Source organism: Orbicella franksi, chromosome 10 (genome assembly GCF_964199315.1).
Source record: "Orbicella franksi chromosome 10, jaOrbFran1.1, whole genome shotgun sequence".
Classification (NCBI taxonomy): domain Eukaryota; kingdom Metazoa; phylum Cnidaria; class Anthozoa; order Scleractinia; family Merulinidae; genus Orbicella; species Orbicella franksi.
Genome location: NC_138154.1, coordinates 1,024,283 through 1,048,213, shown reverse-complemented (window position 1 = coordinate 1,048,213; position 23,931 = coordinate 1,024,283). Strand labels below are relative to the sequence as shown.

At 37.6% G+C, this 23,931-nt stretch overlaps 1 protein-coding gene across 2 annotated transcripts; it reads left to right on the top strand.

Annotated features, from left to right (window-relative positions):
- Positions 1 to 364: 364 nt before the first annotated feature.
- LOC145501309 (uncharacterized) lies at positions 365 to 23,900 on the top strand. Of its 2 annotated transcripts, XM_081480792.1 has the most exons (13): positions 365 to 1,000; positions 1,247 to 1,451; positions 8,384 to 8,484; positions 9,156 to 9,227; positions 9,527 to 9,593; positions 12,968 to 13,043; positions 13,497 to 13,831; positions 14,349 to 14,498; positions 14,964 to 15,334; positions 16,201 to 16,289; positions 17,284 to 17,524; positions 18,207 to 18,345; positions 22,789 to 23,900. In XM_081480792.1, the coding sequence occupies exons 1-13, from the start codon at positions 521 to 523 to the stop codon at positions 22,824 to 22,826; spliced, it is 2,364 nt and encodes a 787-aa protein (XP_081336918.1). In that variant the 5' UTR covers positions 365 to 520; the 3' UTR covers positions 22,827 to 23,900. The 2 variants fall into 2 exon arrangements, with proteins under 2 accessions (XP_081336918.1, XP_081336919.1); XM_081480793.1 differs by lacking the exon at positions 22,789 to 23,900 and having other exon boundaries at positions 366 to 1,000; positions 18,211 to 18,332.
- Positions 23,901 to 23,931: the final 31 nt, after the last annotated feature.

Genomic DNA, 23,931 nt, shown 5'->3' with positions numbered 1-23,931 from the left:
GAGATAACTTAAAGGATTTCCTGATGGGGATTGCATGGAATTTTCACTCTCAAGGATGTCAGCTTAGTTTGTTAATCGTGCAGTAACGCTGAGGGAACTGCACGAGCTGTAATAAATATTCACCAAACACCATAAAAGGCGTGGTATAAGGAATGGTTGTTTCTAATTTTAACCAGCGCCGTTTCGTTTGACCCGCGGGCCGATCGGCAGGTTTGTCACTGCCTGTAAATATAGTATAATGGTCTTTTGACGAGTTTGGAGATAAAAAGCGCATTTTTATTGGTTACTTATCCAGATAATCACATAGAACACATTTTATGATTGGCTCCTTAGTTGAGAGTAATTTGTAGTTCCCAGGATCCATTAGTACGTTGCGGCACTTGTGGTTGCATTTACCGGTAAGTTGATAATTAGAAGGGTAGTGTTGAAATACCTTTCAATAATGCTCACTTACTCACGGCGTAAACAAATCAGCTCCTGAGTTGGGAGAACTTCACCACACTGAGAGTAGCCTTGTGCAATGATTCAGAAAGAAAGTGTTATATCATGGTTCAAAGGACTTTGTGCGGATGATCGTATCGACCTGATGTGTAATTTATTAGACTGCTGTATACCTTGGGAAATCCGATTTTTGAGCACGTTTATTGAAGCCCAAGTCCAGAGAGATTACCCGGCATTTCGGCAACCTGAAAGTACGGCGAATAATCCAACAGATTTGAGTTGTTTGTCGTGTTTGCACGATGTTCACGTCCGACGGAAGCTGTGTGTTTCACTGGCTTTGCTTCACTCTAGCAATCGACAAGCCGCTGCCGTGATGTTCGGAATTCTGAATGACTTTCAACCTTCAAGTCTGGCTGAGGAGGAATTCTTCACAGATCTGTCATTGCTGATGACCATGTCCGCTCACCATCCAGCCTTCTCTTTTCATCAGAAACATACTTTACGCGCAAAATTAAAACAGCTGAAGCAGTCAGCAAATCACACATCAGATCTAAGCGAGGTAAGGAAAGCAAAAACATTCACAAATACGAACAGCATTTTTAATTAATGTAAGAAATGTTATTTTTGGCATCAACAGCTGCTTACATAAACATTTTTTTCCGTTTTATAAAATTTTATGAAATTATTATTGCCGATACTCGCGCGCCCAGGAAATTTTTATTTGCGAGTTTTTTTATATCCAAGGATCCTTTTACATTCGAAATTCTGAGCTTGAGTAAGATGTTTTCCTATTTACTTTCCACAGACTGTTTCCGAATCAAGCAGTGGTTCTTCGACTTTTTCTGTGGATCACGATGTCCCAGCGAGGTGCGAGACACAAGATGACCTTTTACATCAACAACAACAAATCAAGGAATCTCTTGAAGAAAAAGCAGCTATGAAAGAGGTTAAAAAGGTGGAGCTCGTACAGGATATTCCTCCTGTCAAGGATGCAATTCCTGATCCTCAAGGTAATTATTTACTTAGTGAATCTTCAGAAGGTCCCAACATTTCGAGCAATACTTTTTAACTACGTTTTCTTCCTTTTTTCGATTTAAAATATTGACACGGTGGTCATATGGCAATTTCCCGCCTAGTTTTTGCTCCGTTGTTATCGATACCTTACCGAAATGAAAAACAACATGCAAATTAACACACCATAGCAGTTTTGTTTGCGATAGAGATGTGATCTGAGTAAGCTAATTTTCGTTGTTTGTCTAGTGGATCGAGGTTTCCTGAAAAGGAAAAGCTTTCCTTTACTGGCCTTTTATGAAGGCCGCGTTAGAAAATCCCATTGTTTCATTTCCCGGGGAATAATATCACAACGGCACTTTGATAAGGTACAATTTGATATTTAGGGGTTATCCTCATCGAAGGTATGACAAATATGACTCTACCAGTGCCTGAAAGTTAATTATTCCTGATCCACTGAGATATCAATGGTTGAATTCGTTCTATGTTCATTTCAATATCATGGAATTAATTGTTTTCTTTTCATCAAAACACGACTGACCTGTACAAAAAAAATGTTATTTTGATTATATTTTATTAGTTTTGCTGAGCTATGTGAGAAAATTTAATGGCCATTTAAAAAGATCATGATTATCTCCTTTCTTTTCTCGAAATTGTAAGCAGATTAAACTCGATATGAAGCTTACATTCTGATTTTGTTTTGTTTTTAAACATGATTAAGAGAGGCTTTTTCTTACAAATGGAAAGGCACTGAAAATTCTTCTCAGGGGTGTTTATAAAAATAGGTTGCCAAGAAGGTGAGGTCTTAATTGCATGGTTGCTTCCAATGTTTATCACTACTTTCCAATCTTAATGGAATGTTGCAATATTTGTCAAACTGTTCATAAGGATTAAACTGATTGTAAGAATACCTTTGTACCTTTTGGAATACAGTTGTTTTATTAAATCCAAGTCAGAACAGGCTTTCTAGATAGACTTTGTTCAGACAAATGTTGTTTGTACATGTATGGATGGCATGCAAATGACGTCATCTTTTGGGGCTGTCGCATATGATACAGTGTTGATAAAGACTGTTTGAATCTATGAATACAGCTTTCCCAGCTTTCTTTGTGATTGTCTTTTCCTCGTATGACCAAGGTATAGACTTACTTGACTCAAATTGCATAAGAAAAATTTTAAGAAACAAAAATGTACTTAACTGCGGGTTTCCTCAGGGCCATAAAATATACTGGTAAGTTCTGTTATGTCTGAGATGTCCTCACAATTAGGTGAATATTGTGACCTTTGACACCTATTACAAGGGCCGTTGTTTAAAATCTCTTGCCCCTTCCTATGAAAACATCAATTTCTGATGGTGTGATGGCATATTTCAGGCATTTATTTTGCTGGTGACATTGTTAAAATGCATTTGATGAAATACAGATTAGAGCTCAATGCTCTGTACCTGTTTGATTATGAACTTTTCAATATAAACATGTGAGCTACCTTTTGTAGAAAGAAGTTATTGTTCTCCCAGGCTATCCCTTAAGTGTTTTATCATGTAACTAAAGATGATGTGAAGCTACATGTATTTGTCAAATATGCAACAGGAAATGAAAACAGTAATCACTGATGGTTTCTGTTAAAGATGGCTTGTTATGTTGCATGTCAGTCAACAGCATTCACAGAGAGTCTAATAATTGTGCTGTTAATTAAGTGGATATTTAAGGAGTAATGGTGACAAGTTAATCTTTGTGTTCAAGGTTTGTAGAGGGCAAAAATCAATGCCTAGTAGTCCTGGCTGTGGGGGTTATTCTTGAGATTTTTCAAGATACAACTGAACTGTACATAACACAATCGTATAGTTTTATTGCTTTCAAGACCTTCTCATTACCTTTCTAAGCTGAAACAACGAAAATTTGGATAAAAGTGAAAAATGAAGCAAGAATCATGAGGATAATCAGATCCTTGCACAAATAGTCCATGAAGACTATTCTTGGCTTATTTTGTTTTTTTTGTAACATTACACAATAGGTTTCACTTAAAAATGCCTTCCTTACTGTGGCAAGCAAACTTACAGTCGTTGTGATATTTCTAGGGAGATGATGCTTTTGGCATAAAATGAAGTGATTCATAGGCTTCTGATAAAATGTGAAAATTATCATAAGACAAATCAATCTAGGTCTATGTCAACGTTTTGGAAGAACCTAACATGTTGTCCCAGATTAATAATAATAATAATCCAGTTCAAATTATTTTTGATATTGAATGTTCCTTTGATAAACTTATGACAAAGTTTCTCTTTTCATCCCTTTGAGAGGTGATGGCAAAGTAAGAAAACAAAGTATCAATGTATTTAGAAGTGATTTGATGAAAATACAGCATTTTGTCTTTACCTGTACTTTGCTTTTTTATTTCAAACCTGAAAAATTTTAGAGTTGACTGGAATTTGCATGTTAGACATTATATCAGTATCAGGCAGCAAGTTTTGTTTTTGTCTCACTGGACCAGAGTACGTGAAAGAATGCTGTCACGCAACTGTCAGATGCACAAAATAATTCCAGTCATGGAAACAGACACCTATTATATCTTTCTTGTTCAATCAATTAAATTTTTACTTTTTTACCAGATTTACTATCACATTTATCATGGGGATGGAAAGAGAAACTTTGTCATTAATGAATTCAAATGGTAGTTATGGTTGAATGATGAATTATTTGGTTGAAGGATTTAATCTTTGACTCTATTTTGCTGAGAGTTTGTCAAGATCACAATAAATTAAAGTAATAACCACAGAGGGTTTGGAAAAAGCCTGAACACAACGGGGTAGCCTGCTCTCGCACTCACACTCTGTGCTCATATCACTTGCATGCTCAAGAAAAAATAACTCATCACAAAAAAATAAACATCTTTGGACCGATATAAATGTATTTGTCATTGTTTGGAGGAAAGGCCTCTGCCATTTTGACTGTAAGTGCAGACGAGGACTGCAACAGAGACAGTATTTTGAATGTTAACACCATAAATCAACTGAGTAGGATTACAAAATATCTTAAGCAAATAAGATGGTCTGAGTCTAAGGTTGCATTACCTGTACTTTGTGAACAATCTAAATCAACCAAGCATTTGTAAAAAAATAATAATAATAATAATTAGTATTAATTTTTAATTATTATAGTTGGTTGGATGGGGTGGGGAGTGGTACCATTTCTTTCTGTCCTCTCTTTGGCTTAATGTCCCAACAGATACTGAGATAACTAAGTCAGTGCTCATTTTAGATTCAAACAATTAGCGTAACATCAGTTTTTGAGTTATTTTTTTTTGAAAAAAAAATACCTCTTAGTCTGCGCGTCGGGTATGTTATGGACGGGTCAATGGGTGAGTGAGTGAGTGAGTGAGAGATGTATGTATGTCACACCAATCAGATTGGATCTACTATGAACAGCCAATCAAATTTCTTGTTGCAAAGGTAAATGGTATGTCAGAAACACAAGGTATGTATAAACACAAGGACTTTGGTAATTGAAAAATAAAGAGTGACGTCTATGTTGCTGGTTTGTGATTTTTAGTCCGGTTTGGAGGGGAGTGTGACAGTTACATACATACATTGGGTTGTTTTAGAGTGCATAATTTTCAGTGTAATGGTGGCTAGTTATGAACGAGATGAGTCTTGAGTTTTGAAGCAGTTCGTGGGTTAGTAGTTGGCAAATGGCACGAGATATTTTTTATTTTTAATCACAAAGGGTAACTTGATACTTTTGTTTTTCACAAGGAGTTAATTCAGTTAGAGGTCACGAATTGTCGGTTCTAGTTCTTAGGACATGTTTTAGAGGAGTCAAGACTATTTAGATTTGAAGCAGTTCTAACGTTTACAATAGTAAGTGCAGGTAACGATTGTTTTGTTCTTATTGCATGCAAATATAGCGAGATATTTTTATTTTTTAGTTACAATGGGTAATTTGACACTCTTGTTTTTCACAAGGTAGTAAATTCAATTAGAGCTGACGAATCATGACCACTTGTTCCCACGAGATGTTTGCTATTTTTAGTTACAAATGGTAACTCGACACTTTTGTTTTTCATATGGGAGTAAATTCAATTAGAGCTTACAAGTTATCGGCTATTGTTCCCAGGATATTAAACAAAAAAGAAACTTTCATTTCTAGAGTGTTTTTACGTCTCTGCAGTAGCAGTTTAATAGTTTTATTTGATGACATTCATTTTAGTCCGATATTTTTAAAGGTAAAAAGTATGAAAACTGTTCAAATGTTCTTTGAAGACTGCGTGGCATCAAGTTAAGGTACATTTAATTAAATCAGACTTTCAACGTGTCAGAGAGGTTTTTTTCTTTCTTTCTATTTTTGGTGAAGTAGTGTTGTTGCGTTGTGTTGTGTAAAAAGGGTAAACTTACGACTCGTCTAAAATGCGAAAAGTTCTCTTCAGAATTTTTAGCAAAAATTCCCCTTAGCGGTTGGAAGGGCTGTGTGATCGGTGAGAGAGAGAGTTATGCATATGCTCGTGTCACACCAATCACAGTGTGGGTTGTATCAAAGAACGAATCAAATTGCCTGTTAGAAAATAAGATGATATCTACATTAATCTGGAGACATGTCAGATTACTTTAGTATGTTCAGTCGAACATTTTACATGTCAGTCGATTTAGCTTTATGGAGGGAGAATTACATAAGGAAAGTATTTTCTGTGACGTTCAGCTGCTTACAACGTACACACTGTCAGCAAAAGGTCCAACACTAAATTGTGATTTGAGCATTTTTGGATGGGCTAGTTTTGTTGACTGAAGTAAAAATTGTAGGAAGGGTATTGTTATTATGAAGTTTTTTGTGTGGTTATTACAAAGAGTTGCAGAAATATTAAGAAATCTTGTTGTGATTGCGTCATGGCCTACTTTGCGTTGAAGGTGGCTGGGAATATTTTGTATGGTGAGAGTGGTGTCATTCAAGATTTTTGAGTTATCTTTTTGTAAAAAAAAAAATACCTCTTAGTCGGCGCATCAGGGTATGTTATGGACGGGTCAATCAATGAGTGAGTGAGTGAGAGATGTATGTATGTCACACCAATCAGATTGGATCTACTGTAAACAGCCAGTCAAATTTCTTGTTGTAAAGGTAAATGGTTTGTGAGAACATTTGATCCCGATACAGTTCAGAATGGCCGTATTTATTCTCTGGCTTCTATAAAAGAGGAGGAAGTATTCATATATTGGGCTTACTTCAACATTTTCTGTGGGTTAGGCTGAGGATTATGTCGGCGAGTTTGATAATCATTTGCAACTGGATAATCAGTCAACAAAACATAGTGTTTAGCATATAACTACGAGCATGTGATGAAGGGTGAGCTTTTCCCACTAGATAAGTTTTTGAATTGAGTCTTGAGCCGCTTTATTATTAGTTCCCTTAACTTGAGTATTTTTGAGCAAAAATTCCTCTTGGGGCTTGGAAGGGCTTCCGAGGGGTACTCCCAAAAAAATTGGGTGGGGGTGTGCGGCCCGCTTCCCAAAACCCTTAGCCTATTTATGACCAAAATCTGCGATATTCCTTACCCTAGTTATGACCTGACCAAAAATTTGACACCCTATTTACGACCTGACCCTTAAATCAAAACCCTGTTTCAGACCTGCGTTATAATTAGCTCCCTTGTTCAAATCAATGTTAAATTACCTTAAACATACAAATTTGTGAAGGGCTTTTGTTGATTTTCTTTTCAATAATGATGAAAAAATGGCTTCTTCTTAAAGCATACCCATATCAAGGCTAGAGTACAAAAACCATACCTTATTTATGACCAAAATTGCCAAAATCAGCTAAAATCGATACCCTATTTATGACCAAAACGGCCGAAAAACTATACCCTTCCGGGCCGCACAGACCTATAGAGCCCATATAAGGGAGTCCCGCCGCCCCCCCCCCCCCCCAGAAAGGGCTATGTGATTGGTGAGTGAGGGAATTATGCATGTGCACGTGTCAGACCAATCAGTGTGGGTTGTATCAAAGAATGAATAAAATTGCCTGTTAGAAAATAAGATGGTATCTACATTAATCTGGAGACGTGTCAGATTACTGTAGTTTGTTCAGTCAAACATTTTATGGCTCACTATTTAGTTATCTTACCATTACCGATGTAACATTGTATGTACATCATAAACTCCCAGTTTCTTTCTTGCTGTACATCGCAACCAAAAAAAATTGTCAAATCAACCAAATCATTGCTGTAAACAGCTCCATGCATGCTCCTATCTCCAAGACTTATAGTTCACAAAAAAATAACTCTTGCACGCCTTGCATGCCTATGTTTTGTGGAAGCTAGTGCCATTTCCTCCTATAGAAGTCATAGGTTCTCTGGAAAAAATGTGTTGGGGAAACTTCAAGGTTGCTAGTATATATATATATATATATATATATATATATATAACTAACTAACTGCAGACAGTACTGTTTCGGCCTTCTGGGCCTCATCAGTGCAGTGCTGAAGACTGGGATGGAGGCTAAGCTTAAAAAGCCGCCCCAAATACTACACATGTGGTAGTATCTAAGCCATTACCAGAGTGCTCAAACTAGCGAGCTAGTGAGCATGCGCAAATATATATATATATATATATTTCTGTATAACAAAACAGCTACTGTACACCAGTAACGTATGAACAAGCAAGTTCTATGATCTCTTCAAAAGTAATAGACCCTTTCGATAAATGGCTGCCAATTATAAATTCTTTTGTAGGTATTAAAATTAGCTTGACTGACCTCATTTTTGAGTTGATAATTCAAGAGAATTGTAACTCCCAAACGAGTTTAGTGAGGCTAATTTAAATGCCTACAAAATAATTTTAAATTGGCAGCCATTTATGAAAAGGGTCTATTATCTTGACAATGCTAAAAGAGGTGATGTTATTGTTTATTAACGTGATTGAGGGGTTATCTTCCTACTTTGTTTACAGTTTATGTCAAAGAGATTAAAGTGCAGGCAATAGAGAAGATAAAGGAGAAGAAATCTAGACATGAGCTAAGAAAACGTGATGATCATCGGTATGTTCTACAGGTAATAATCATGGCTTGCCCAAATTAAATAAATGAGTTGTGTAAATAGAGTAGGTAGACAAAGGTAAACTGAGAAACCAGAAGGGCCAAATCATTTGAAAACAACTCTTGAAATCTCATTTGTACAGTGTACCTGTAGAGCCCCAGCTTAACAAACACTTAAAATTGCCCTTTTAACTACAATCATTGTTAATCATATTTATTTGAATTAACATATTTCTGTGAGAATCAAACCTTAGTGATGTTTGAGGTTTAGGCAATTCCTGGTACAACACTATTTGGTCTGTATGGCCAAGAAGAAGTGGATTGATATGGAAAGTTACTGCAGTGTGGCCTGGGACCATGAGTTGTTTCTAAACTCTTTGCTGCAAGGGTTTTCTCTGGGTTTTATAGTTTTCTTCCTTTTGTAAAAGCCAACACTTTTAGATCATTCAATTCTTTCTGGGATCTGATCAATTAAGGACCAGAGATTGGTTTGTGGCAAGACCAATGGTGTCACTCTTATTGAATAAAGTTGATTGATTTGCTAATTCCAACAGTTTGAGCAATAACTCTACAATCAAGAATTGGTCTGATTGATTAAGTTTCTGTTGTATATTCTGGTGAACTAGGTTCCGGGTGAGCTGCTAGATTAAATTCTGTGATCTCAAAATATTTGATTTCATGTTACAGATTTCGTGGTGCGATAATACCACAGAAATAATACACAGGACATATGAAGAGATGTTTGACTTTCAGTGCAAGGTACATGTAACTATTCCGTCCACCATATTAAATTAGTGCTTGCTATTGAATTGACTGTAAAGTTCAGCTCTCCTTGGTATTAAACTTTAAAGTTAGTTAACTATAGCTGCTCGACAGGACTGTGACAACATAGTATCATGTGGCAGAACTTTCTGTGAAATTTACATCTGCATAAAGTAAGACAAACTAGGTTTTGGAATACATAGCTTATTTACCCATGGCCATTGGATAGGATCATTGAATAACAAGTGGTAGCCTTTTATTAATACATAGAATTGTGTGCCCTCTTATTTTCAAAGTTGCGGAAAATGTACCCAAATAAAGTTGATGCAAGTGGTAATCCTTGGAAGCTTCCTTTCTTACCTGGTAAGAATTTTGTGTTAACAGTAGAGTTTTAGCGAGAATTTGTTCCTGCCAGTTACGGTATAGTAATTCATTATATATCAAGTCTCAAAAAGGGCAAGTAACTCTTAAAGTTTGCTTGCCTGGGACACTTCCCACTTGCCCAGGTTTTCAAACTCATTAAGTCATTCAGTGGCATGTTGGAATGCAAAAAAACCTGTCTGACTTGTTTGTAGTCTTAGTGTTGATCACTTTCATGTTCGTGTACTTGCTTGCTACTGTAGAATTTTGATATAGTGAAAGGCCAAGGGACCAGCTAAAGATATTGTGTAGTTCCAGAAAATATCCATACCCCCACCATGGAGGGAATTTCACTAGCCTGCAGAGCAGGCAAGATTTTTTCAAGCGAGCGCTCACATCGTAAAAAGTTTAGCCACCATCTTGAATTTTTCATGCAGTGGAAGACTGGGGAGAGAAAGAAAGTTTTACCAAGGGGGTGAATGATAGGCAAGAGGAAGGATAGGGGAGGGGTGGAGCGAAGAAAATCTTGCCTGCCTGAGGTCATTGTTCTTTTAGGAAACTCCATTCGCCCACGAACGGAGTTTCTGATTGGTGCGGCTTGACCCTGCCTGTCAATTGTCTGTCAGTCAGTTTCGTTTCGTTCGTGCAGGTAAGAAACATGGCAAACTCCGTCGAAAGTGATGTTGTTAGTTTCGATTCCGCTCTCGAGGAATCTCTCAAGCGTTTATGTGAACTTGGAATGTCTCGTGAATTATGAACAGAGCAAAAGCACGCAATTTCCCCACTGGTATCCGGAAAAGATCTGTTGGCAGTGCTACCCACTGGCTTTGGGAAAAGCTTAATATTTACGTAAAATGGGGTTGACTAGCCTACACGACTTCTATGGTTCGTGACATTTGCACATTTGCCGTTCTCTGTTCGGTCACTTGACCTTTCTTGTCGCTTCACTCGTGTTCATGAAGCGCACTTCATGTTGTGTAATAAGGAAGAATTTTAAGCAGAGTTGAACCGTTAGATCGTGCTATGGTAAATTTTTATAAGTCATAGGTCTGCATGGTTTGCGCTGTTATCTGCATGTTGACTCGTTGAGTTTGACACCTCTGTAATTTGCCATATGTTTATGCATTGTTTAGGCTCATTTCTATTGGAAGATATGCTTTTAAGTCTCCATGAATTTGCTTTTGAGGGACGAAATATGAAATTTACCGTGAACATGTTGCTTACTTGCATTCTATATTGTGACACCGGGCCCGGCTGTGACTAGAACTGTTTACAAGCACAGTAGGTAGATCCTTATCACGGATATCATATTTGTTCTCGTACGATTTCCTTCGGAGACGCTGTAGCTTTACTTTGAGAAAGCTATACGTTTGTCTAGAGACATTCTTATGTTTCTTGCAGCTATCTGATCGAGCTTATGTTTCTCTTGCTCGATGTATAGGTTTATTCCTCCTTTGGTTGTTCTGGCACCACGATTCAAATGTAGCTGTTTATGCGCAACTCCTGTTAACTGTTTTGCGTGTTTTATATGCCATCGTTCGGCTTAGTTCAGGCAAGACCATGGTTTCGATCCTCCATGCGGATCTCATCAGTTGCCAGTATTTCTAAAATACTCTGTACGTCTGAAGTCGCTAGCGCAACACGTACCTCTGTGAGAATGCAAGACATCCTGCGGCTTGGCACAAACTTCTTGTGGTGTGTACCCTTGTGAGACTTCCGGTGTCGAGAAAACCTCATTTTGATTGGTTACCCACTCATTTCCGGAAATGCAGTGAAGCGCAACTAATCAGGAGGTGTTTCGCATTTTAACAGGCTTTTTGGGCAGGCGTCTTCTCATATTTCCCCTCCCCCATCCCCCACCGTCTAACATGGCGGTCTAAAAAGGCGGTCGCAAGGTTGTAACGCTAACTCGCCCCAATAAGACGCCTGCACTGCAGGCTAGAATTTCACGCAAGGCCCCCCTCCTCCTTGGAATTTCCAATTTGTGAACACAAAAACAACCCCCCCCCCCCCCACCCCTCGGGAATTTTGAATCAAGGTTTCCACTGTATTTCATGAATTTTGTGCAGATTATCTTGGTTTTTATACTAAAACCCTGGAATCAATGTTTTCAATTGTCGAAGCCTCAAAGCTTGTGTTCAACACCTTGAATGTTAAACTGTATCTTGCCTAAGTTAACACAAAAAATCATTTTGAAGAGAAGTAAGTAAAATTAAAAACAAGTAGAATTAAAAATAATTTGGCTTCTCCACGTCAATTTTGACACAGGCACATTGTCAAATTTGTAAAGCCAGTGAGTATATTTTTTTCATTTGGGTGAATGAAAAATAGTTTCAGTCGAGTGAAAATGTCTTTGTTTGAATGAAAACTGTTCTCTGTCAACATCCAGGAACACTGAAAATTTTTCAATAACTTTATAGAGATACACTTAGGCGCTGCCAAAATGAAATGAATCATTGATATTATTAAAAAAGAAATTGATTACTATAGCAATTAATTTCTTTTTCTTTAATAATATCAATGATTCATTTCATTTTGGCAGTGGCTAAGTGTATCTCTACCAGAAAACAAGTAATAGTATATTTCGCTGAAGAGGCTTGCCTCAGGGATTTAGCTGGATTTGTTCATTAATTTAAAAATGCTGGCAAGGGCTTTGTTTTTGCCGTAGGAATACAGGGCTTCTTTTTGCTTACAGTTTCCACAGCATTGATTTGAGTTTGGTTTTATACAGTGTAAGAAATGTGTAAGAAATAAACAGGGCGTTTTCCTGTTGAACAGGGTTATTTTTAGCCATGGAAAGAAATTTGACTGGGGTAGATTTTGATCATGTACTAGGTAACCACTTTTGAACTGTGAATGCACATCACACAATCAACAAAACAAAGCTATAATTTGTAACTTTCATCAAGCTTTATCTAAACACTTGATTATACCCATGTGTCCAAGTTATTACTCTTTGTTTCAAAATTGTTATCAAAAATTTAGTTGGTGGATGGCTTGCCTGGGCTCTTGTCTGTGGGGCAAGTGAACAGTGAAAGCTACTTGCTCAAGAGGAAAATGTACTTGTCCCAGACGAGTGGATGGGTTTTTTTTTTTTGAGCCCTGTCATATGATGTAAATTATCAGGAGGATATGGCCCTTGGTCTTTTTTATACAGAACCTCAATCTGCCCTTATATTCTTGTGGTACAGCCTTGAAATATATAGGATGGACTCTGAGCCCTTACCTCTTGACAACAAGTCACCTTTGAGCATGTTCTTTGCTTACGTTGTGCAAACTGTGTTGTATCTAGCTGTAAACAGTCTTGGAATTCAAAAAATTAACAAAAAATTGTATATTAAATCATCAAATATTAATAAATATTCCTCTGACTGCAGGTAGAATCAGACTTTTTAACAAACCCGAACAGAAAGGAGAAAAGACACCTATCCCTGATATTTCTGATTACACCAGGTATTGAATTTAGTAAGTACGTACAACGTACGACATATTTTGTATGTATCTGAAAAGGGGAAGGTTTCCAGGGCTACAGTTCCCCATTGTTATGAAATGTACAGTGCAAAACATTCTTGGCCCTTAAAGCAAGAAACATGACACCTTCATGTAGTGCACCCACTTCTTCCTACCCTCCGTACTACCACATCTAAATTCAAATTTAAGCACAGTGCCTACACCATTTTGCTAGGAATGAATTAGATGTAGTAAACTCAGAGAAATAATTTTTTTTTTTTTGCCATAAACTTGTGTGAAACTTGACAGCCCTTAATCTAACAAAGTGATAAACCTTGTGTGTTCTGCCTCTAGGATCACTTTACAAGGAACAAAATTGCTGATAACTTCCTGATGCATAATCAGTTACAAGAAAAACACTTACAGAGATAACAACAATAATTTATCATTCTTCAGGTTGTTCAGCAATCTTCCTAAGTTTGTTCGTGGCTGTGATCATGTCGTGAAGTTCTTTCAAAGTGAGAAAAGAACCAGAAAGAAGTCAGACAGTAAGAAGGCTAAAGGCTCAACAAAAAAGGAAGAACAATCTGACAAAGTCAAGCAAAAGGAATTTGAAACACCTCATAAGATAGCTGAAGCTGTGCGCGAACAATCGCTTGGAGGAAAAGATAACATGAAAAGTGTGGATGTCACAAATGCTAAAAAGCAATCTCAAAATAATGTGTCTGATGAGGAGGAAACAGTGACTGCTCTTGATGAAAATGGCAACGAGGTCAAGGTGTTGTTGCCTGGTAAGTTATCAGGACTATTTGGGTAATATCATGGACCCAAGGTTTTCTTTTGTTTTCCAGATTCTAATATTTCACTCCCTTACACATCTATCAATCCCCCTGGGAGATGGGCAGGTTCCCTGGGGCAGTTCTTCACATAACTTGTATCCTGCCTTGGAATTTGATGGCTTATGACAACCCAAAGGTAGCATTGTTTAGTTCTACACTGTTTCAAAGTGTATCTGTGGGTAACTGAGAAATGGGGCAAATAAAATCTATCCATCTATCAAATGTCAAATGAAGTGAACAAACAGATAGGCTAAGAGTAACCTGTGATGGACTAGCATTCCATTCAGCAGGAAAAGCAATGTCTCTAGCTACTTCATGTCATGAAAACTGGTCAGTCACTTAGACTCTCAGAGCACTGATTTAATTTTCTTCTTAGTTTGATGATTTAGAGCTTTTGATTTTCTCTTACTGTTTTTAATGAGGCTTATTTTAAAAAATAAGTCAATTGTATGCTTTTTGTGTATTGCAGAAAATTCAAAGGTAAAGGAGGAAAGCAAAGAATCCATCTTAAATGAAAAACAAGGCAGAAATGGATTTATTAAGATTTTACCATCAAAAACTTTATTACCATCATCGTCATCGGCATCATCATCGTCATCATCAACTTCGTCATCATCAGGTATAACATTTGTACCCTTATCGGACTGATGTTGCTATCAAGCAATTGGGTGTCAGCCAGAAATTTAGACACAATTTTTCAAAAAGCCCTGAAGAACCTTTTCGCTGACTCCCATGAGGAACACCACTTACTTGTAAAACAGTAACCATCAACCCAGAGACATCATATATAATACACCATTATACCCCTTGTACCATTTTAACATGCTATTTTGTTGAATACTTTAAATCATACTAACAAACTCATAGGAAACCACAGCTTGAATTGAAAAGCATTCAAAATGAAAAGAGAAAAATCTTGAAAAAATATCTTACTCCCCCTATAGTTTGGGTATAGCCCTGAACTATAGCTTAATTTGAAGCCCCCGATGAAAGGGTTATTGTGAGATATTAACTTGACCTGGAAAGCATAAGAGGATTAATTTTCTATTTTTTTTTTCTTTTTCTTTTTCCTGTTTGCAAACAGGTGCTCTGCTGACTACATCCCAAAGCTCTCTTACATATAAACCTTTATTCCCCACAGCAATGCCAAGTAACATGTTACACATGCTTACTTCCAATGGCTTGCATTCTTCTCTTCCATCATCTCTGACATCACTGCAGCTAACCATGCCTTCATCACCTGTCACATCATACCCATCACCTTCTCCATCTTCAAATGGATCACCTGTTACGTCTCCTGTAAGTTCTCCATCGTTTTCACAGCAGCGATCTTGTTCTGGAAATATTAACTGGACATTTAGACCCCGTAGTCATGCCATGACTGTTTCTGAATGGCTTAGAAATCTAAGACTGCATAAATATTCTGAAGTGTTCAAAGGAAAGACTTTTGATGAGGTGAGACTCAATTAAGGCTACCATAGACCTTTGTACAGTAGGTGTTCTTTTACAATACAATAATTGTCCTCTTCTCTATATGGTGATCTAATGGACATGTTGTACTTAGGGAGTCTGCATTTGAGCCTTTGAGCTTGATGGAGTTACTGGGCAAAATATGTAACATTAACTTACGGTGCCTCTAATGCAACTATCCACTGCACCCAGTTTTGTACCAGTGGGTTACTGGGTTAAGCTTGCAGAATGCTGGGCTCCAGGGCCTATGAGTAATTAAGTGTTTTTTCTGATCAGATGTTTCTTTCTATTATGGCTGCCTAACGAGTGGGAATGTAGTGAAGAATGTGTTCCATTTGAACTTTCCTTCAAGAAACTGTCATTCTGGTAAAGATGTGGTGACTGTGAAAGGCTTGGAACTGGTGCAAATGATGCCAAACAGTAAATGGAACACAAATTTCCATCTAGAATGGCTTAATGGGAAAACAAGACTCAACCTTTTTAGCAGTTCTTTTTCTCTTCGAAAATTTTTTTTTTAAATTATGGACAGTAATGTTTGTGTCCACCCCTAAACCAACTGGATTGTCTGAACTTAACCCTTGTTCTTGTTGAGAGGCTGATCGGTCTTGGCACCTTGCAGGGATGGTATGAGCATGGAATAGCTCCGCAACATAATATGTGAATGGCTAATCCAAGTTCAATTTCGAACCCTATGAAGTCAATCTATCTCTGTTAATAAGGTGTTTGTCTAAAACATGATTTATTCTTGAACACAAAATGCTAACACTTAATATTACCATGGTCAGTGCCATAACTAGAATTGGTTAACAAAGTGAAATATGATTTTTGACAACACTGATTTTCCTCCTCAGATGCTGAAGCTTTCAGATAAAGACTTTGAAAAACTTGGTTTGACAGCAGGAGCTAGAAAGAAAATTCAAGTTAACCTGGAAGTTCTACGGTATACTTATAAACTTATTGCAGCTGTGAAACAGTTTGTTGTAGTGGGGGTCTAACTTTCTGTAATTCAGGGAAGTGAAGCTTGAAAACAAAGCTTTGCATACCTTACAATGGAGTATAGCGGCCTATTGGTTGGTACACTGTGTCCTCAAACAAAACACTCAAACAGTGCCAGTCTCTAGCAGGGCCAGGGGAGGTACTCCCTATAGTGGTCTGAATGGCAAGACTCTGCCTAAAAGGGGTACCTTTTTCAGGCTTCAGGTATATGAAAGGGTAGGGTACAAGTCAAGGATACAAGTTGAGGCATATGAAAGGGTAGGAGCATCCGTCATTTAGGTACAATGTGAACATGAACTGAATGAATAATACTTGTTTTTTTTGGTTAACATCTCTTCTAGTAATACTTGGTGTTCTCCTGTAATATTGTTCATTTAATTCATTAACCTCATTCTGAGGGTTTAGAAAAGTGATGTAGTGTTGTTAAGTAGGTATTTGAAAGGGGTTCCTTTTTTCAATAAAAGGTAAACAAAAATGGTATACAAAAGGTAAGGGGTTGGACCTCAGGGCAGGGCCTCCCTGTATGCTTTGTATGGTGCCCTCGGGGGCTCTCTGCCCAGATGTAGAAATGGGTACCAGCAAAGTTAAGGGGTAACCTTGCAGTGGACTAATATCCCATCTTGGGAGGAGGGAGAATTGTAGAGAAGCACTGATGCTCCTTGTCACTAGGTTCAAACCCCTGTTTTATACACCTGACTCAACCCCTAGCCATGTGAGGTCCAGTAAAGGACATACTACTAGTAATGTGCATATTATATATTCTTTAGAACGTTTTAAATTTTACATTGAAGGGCTGGACATAGAATAACTTCATGTGAAAGTCTCAGCTCTCTTTATCTTCATGAGTGAACTAAAAGAATAACTTACTGAGTTGTTCTCTGCAGGTATTTGAGTGATACCAGTTTCCTTATAGTAATTGTTTTGTTATTGTTGTATAGGACAAGTGGCTGTTTCACCTCCAATGGTTTAACAATAGTGGACATTCTTCCGTCTCCACCATCAGACCTAACTCCTTTGCAGACCTCGACTCACTCCAAAGGCATTTTAATACCGTCTAATTTTCCTGTTCATCCACCAGCACTAAGTTACAACTCCGACAGTGAGTTTCTGCGTAGTGTCAGTGAAAGTGACAGTGCGAGTGACTGTGGCAGTGACGTGGTGTCTGAGCCAGGCACTCAGGTTTGTGCTCCTTTTAAGTGAAATTTGTTCAGCAAGCTGCTACTGCAAATTGGAAGAAGTTTATTTTGATGTCACAAATTGTCTTGCTGGGCAGAAAGATCTTGACTGCTTGAAAAGTGTAATAATTATAAAAAGGTATAGGGAGCAAGTAACCTCTATGGTATGCTGGTGTTGTTTTGGTGTACATTGTACATGTATGGATGTAGCTTTGTTGTTAACTTTCATAAGAGAAATCAGCTGCTCACAAGTAAGGTAGGGAGGGTAGGGAGGGTAGGACAGGGGGTTGGAGGAGGTGTGACAGCCCAGTGTGTTGGACTCCATATTGGAGAGTCTAGTTTCAAGACCTGGCTTTAGTTGTGTTCTTTGGCAAGACACTTATCTCTCACAGTGCTTCTCCCCATTCAGCTGTATAAATGGCCTACTGGGAAATTTAATGTTGGGGGCAACCAGGTGATAGACTAACATCCCTTCCAGGGAGATTTGAAATACTCCTAGTCGCTTTATTGAAACCAGAGATTTAGCGCTGGCCAGATGAGCTATCAGGCTTGAACAGGGCTCTATGAATCAAGAGTGCTATATCCCATTAGTGAGGGTTTTTTTTGTCAAATTGTTGTGACGATGGCGTGATTTTTATGCAAGACCTGCAGCCACATAATGGATACATTGGTGTCTCTTTTTTTAGACAGGTTGCTCCAATATTTATCCAAGAAAATTTGCAGTTTTGAATGGTTGCCGTCTGTCTTGTTACAACTGTGGCAGTCTTGGACATGTTGGTCAGCAATGTATGGCTCCAAATCTGGACAAAAAGCTGCCAAGTTATGGTATGTCTTCTACTTAATTTATCATCTTGTCTTATAATAAGCAGTGTCATATATTTTTTATTATATAGACACAATTGTTTTACTGGAAAATACACCACTTGAAAAATTCATTTAAGAATTTACATCTGACACCCTAGTGGCATATTTTCCTTGTCCTCACTAGCAAGGACATTGATGATGTCATTTCACGCCATTGCATTGCGCCGCTGTAAATCTTTGCCAACTGGCGACTGAAAGATGGCGAGTGATTGGGAAGTTAAGGCGGGTCAAAACAGTTTCCAGCACTTAGATTTTGATGGGTCATTATAACCACTCTTTATCACTTGATGCTACAATCATGGTATTAAAAAACTGACCAATGATTGGTGAACACATTGTTATCATTTTTGTGATGATGTAGCACAAGCTCCTAAGGGTGGGGAAGTTTGACAGGATCATGCAAGAGCATGGAACCTAGTCCTGCCATCTTGAAAACATTACTCAGAGTTCCTTGGGATTGTCGTGCCATTTTGGAAGTTGTAGCCTGCAGAACAGGCGCAATGTTTTTGCATATTTTAGGCGAACAGAGGCGAGCACGAAGCGTAAGTTGCGTGAAAAAAATAACGCCTGTATGCATACCATTGTTCAAACTGTTCCGGTGTTCAAATATGAATGCGGCTACCCACTTGGTTCCTTTACATTATGTGATCCTCAAATGTTTTTCAAATACGTGGCGTGACAAAAGCCGAAAAAATTGAATGTGCAAAAATAAGATTCGGATGACAAATTGAAACCGAATAAAACTGAATTTCCATTCTTTTACTGGAACAAATGTCACTTGAGAAAACATTGGAAAAATGAAAGCAGAAGGGACAAGTGAAACCTAATTGAACAACAAGAAATCAGATAATTTCTTGGCTGTGTGATGAAAATAATACAGTGCAGCAAATGACAATCAGAAAGACGAGAAAACAAGCCAATTTTATTGAGGTAAATCAAATTCAACTGTGGTTAATTAGTGCCCACTTAGTTTTTTTTCTCAGGATTTCTCAACCCTCCAAGTTAACTTTTTTCCTTAGTAGCCATTTGGCCACTGACTGTTCAGGTTTGGTCGCCAGTGAAAAATTTTAGTCGCCAAAATACATGCATAAATTAATAATTAATCAATAATAAATAATAATCTTATTATTATCTAACTGTATTATTAATAACATTTTCCTTGAACCACCAAGTAAATTGAAGTCCCGTTCAGTGAAAGAACTACCTAATGTTGATTCAAATATGCTTTTATTGGAATGATTGATGATCAAATGAAAATGAAAATTAAGAAAAAAAGTCGCTTCACAAAACACAGAAATATTTGTGTATATCATTTATAATTCACACAACAGGAGCAGTGCAAACGACACAGATTATACCAAATTAAAATAAGATAGCCTCATTCGCAGCTGAATGGCGGAAAGTTTTCCAATGTTTATCAAGGCGGCATCAAATTCTTGCTGAGACCATAAAGTGAACACTATTTTTACCTTATCGCTTATGATCTTTTTTAAATGTTCAACCTCGTTTTCTGCTTGAATAAGCAAACGAAATAAAACTTCATCTGAAAATTAAAGACTGTAATGGACAGAAAAGTTCATGCTCTAATTGTTTGTCGTTTTGAATTTAATATGCGAACCGCGGAACACGAATACTCAACACGAAAATACTTTCACAAGTTTTAGGGCAATCACTAAGACGGATATTTTTTGATGAAATCTTTGACAATTCAAAAATAAACCCAGGTTCGTTCACACAAGTGAAATTTATTTACAACTGCGAGCCGCTTTTCATCACAGTTTTTTTTATTTATAGAATCTCCCGTGCTTGTGTTATCAAGTTTGCTGTAAAGTCAAGTATTTTCGTGTCCACTGAAACAAAATACGTTTCTCAAATACATCTGGATGTTTCTCAAATATATTGTGGATCCTGTCACCGTCAAGCTTTCCAAGCTTTTGCAATTCCTCTTCTTTTCGATGGTGAATGACCGGATTGTGTGCGTTGTCTCACGCTTCCAGGTAAAATTGTCACGTGCCAAAGTTCAGTTGAGTGGAACGAATTTCGTCGCGTCCCAAGCTCAACTGAATGCAATTCCTTGATCTTTGTTTACCGTGTAACATTTCATTTTATTCAGTCTCCATTTCTGTTGGTTAAAATCCCACAACAACTAGCTTTGCAAAGTGAATTCTTAATGCTCAGAACGTTTTTCTTTTCACCCTGGATGATAGTCCGCTCAAGCTCCTGACGAATAGGTCATGTTAATTTTAGTCGCCGAGCTGGCGACTTGGGTTCTAATTTAGTCGCCAGCTCCAAAATTCTAGTCACCATGGCGACTAAAATGGTTGCAACTTGGAGGGTTGTTTCTGTAATAGCTGAATAAGACTCAAACAAATATATTTGAATGAAGCGAATAAACTAAACAAACAAACCGCAGAGGTTGTCGTAAATTAATTATGCAGAAATCCAGCATGCAAAAATACTGTTCACTTGTAAAATCTAAAATTCCCAAATAAAGGCAACCAAAGGAAAGTGGCAGGAAGTTCAGTAACAATAAATTTTCATTGAAGACATAGATGAGGCAAAGAACCCTGTCTAAAAGCAAAAAAATGTTCAAAATTTTGCAGACGTACATCGCTGCATGAACCACATGTTCAAATAAATTTTCACGCTAAAGCGAAAGCTTGAGTTTTTACCGATGACTTTTGCAGTCATTTTATTGGCTGTGGCCTTACCAATCGTTCCAGAAGTTGAATTCAACTTCAAAGTAGTATTGCCATTTTTGCTTCCTAAAGTCTAGGAAGCTGCTTTAAATCCGCAATCTGTCATCAAAACTCACTTGAAAGCACACCAATCGTCATGTTTTTGCGGCGGTTGAAGGAAAAATTATTCACCAGAAAGGTTTGAGGACTCTGTACACCTTGATATTCCACTCTGAGGCCACCTAAACATTGATTTGTGTTTTTTCTTTCCATTTTAAGTCCCAAAGAAGTAATTTCTCCATTTTAGGGATGAAAACAAGATTTGGATTTTTAGATTTGGCCCACAATGCGGCTTGATTACCACTGTTTTTGTAATGCTGTGATTGGCTGGTCATCTAGGGTGTGTCTGGGGGCAGAACAGCTTGAACAATAGTATGCGTACAGGTGTTATTTTTTTCATGCTCTTCCCCTCGCACATGACTCACGCTCGCCTCACTTTCACCTCTGTTGGCATAAAATACACAAAAAAATTACGCCTGTTTTGCAGGCTAGGAAGTTGGTTCATGTGCACATATGTTCATTGCCTGTTCATTGTTGAATGTTAATCTGTGTTGGACTAAACAGCTTTAGAAGGTGCTTGCTCTTGGAAGAAATTCTTTACAAAGCATGGGATAAAACTAGATGGAAAAGCAGCGAGGCAGCGAGTGTAATTTATATCATCTTATCATCTTAGCCCCAGGGAAGGGGTATTTGACATCAGAGTTTTCCCCCTGGGTAAAGAATTTGATGTGAAAATAGACTGAAATGTCAAATCCCCTTGGGTATGCCTGGCCCCCCTATCCTGGGGCTTAACATTGGCTGGTGCATAAGAGACAAAAAAATGCCAGAAACGGCAAAGTGAAGAAAGAAACTTTGTATGGCTTAAAACTATTCCAGGAAAGGGAGAGATATTCAAGATATTCCAGCCAGTGAGCTGCAGTTCACATAGGGTTTGTGCTTTCGGTTCACTGGAACACATTGGCTCAAAGATATGAATTTTATGCTCTCGTAACAAAAATATCTCACTTGTTTACTACGCTCACTTGTGAGATATTGTTTTTGCCACTCAAACATAAAATTCTTATCTTTCACCACCGTGTAATATCCTCTATTAAGTGTACACTAAATCTGTGTAAAACCAATTATGACTTAAGTTTATTGCATCAATGAACTGTTTAATTCAAGACATTAGAGGAATAGCAGAGGAGATTGTGGAGTCCATGTGCTATAAGTGCAGTCAAACCTGTCTTAAATGTACAGTGCTGAAAGCTATTATGGGTATTGCTAGTTTAGGGCTTTAAACCCACTAGTACATGTATTAGTACATGTGGTTTCCCCTTCCTTCATGTTGAAATACCATGAATTTCAATCAACCAGAGGTAAACTGCAACCACCCATGATACTTTTTAGCATTGTTGCCCTTGTTTTTACTCTTCTTTAGGACAACTTTTCTCAAATCAGCTGTATGTAATGATGGCCACAGGTTTAGGTTTTGATGCTTTTAGGGTTTGAAGGCACCTTGAAAGTCCTAGAACTTGAAACTCAAAATTCAAGGCCTTTAAAGGACATGAAAAGTATATTGGAATTGTCTCCTGGAATATCCCTGAAAAGTCCTTGAATTTTTAGTCCAAGAAGTAGTAAGCACCAGATTTATTAACAGGGTTTTCTTCTTAATCATTTTTTGCAGGTTCCCATTTTCGATATGATGGACAGCTAGAATGTTGATTAGCACTTCAACAACATAAAAGCTGAGAGCAAACTTTTGGAAGATAGTAATTAGCAAAGCCTGAGCATCATCAAAAAACAAGGATATTAGAGTGCACAGGATGGATGTGCTGGTACTCTCACTGCCCTCCTCAGCACCCTGGGGGCAACTCTACAAAGTTCAGGGAGGCTCAGCCCCAGGGTCCAAGCCCTTACTCTTTTGTATACCATTTTGACAGAAAAGCTACCCCTTTTGTTGACCCTTTTTTTGAAAAAAAGGTACTCCTTCACTTACTTTCACAACTGGACTGTATTATCTTGTCATTTTCATGTAGTGCATTACAAATGAAATGATATATACAGTCATAAGGTGTTTCTGTTCTAAATATTTCAACTAATAGCCCTTTAAAAAGAACTAAATGACAGAGTTCTTTTCCTTTTCCCTGCCCTTTTATATACTTGAAGCCTGGAAAAGGTACTCCTTTCAGGCAGAGCCTCCCTGTTTAGGCCATTATAGGGAGTACCCTCACCCTCAGGCTCAACACAAGATCATGACAGTAGTTCTATTCACAACCAGAATATGACTATGTTCTAGACTGTGTGTGTGAGATATTTAAGTGTTAAAGTTCAAACTTAAAAAAAGCAAATTATTGTTGACATTGTCGAGCTAGTTTAAGCATCGTTAGTGTTGCCTTTGTTGTTTAATGGCAGGTTAACCCTATTCAGACTGGGCTTTATTGATCTTACTATGACCAGAGGTTGGGAAGGAGGGGATTCTGCCCATCTACCCTTCATAGCGTCAAGTACACTGAAGCTCCATTGAAGCAATGATGATGAATTTTTAAAGAGTTTATATCAGTAACACAACCAAAAATATGTTTCTTTGATTTAAGCAACATGGGATTATGATGTCATATCAAATCATGCCCTGCCTAAATTGTTGCTAAATTTCTTGAATTATTTTTCTTTGCTAAAGAAAATTGAAAAATATTAAACTTGCTCTGCAAGTGTGATGTAATTCCTATATATCTTGTGCACAAGTGCATCTTTAATAGTATTAAAAATTATTGTCATAAAACCATCCAAAGAATATTGATAATATTTTCGTACATGAATATAATGTTTA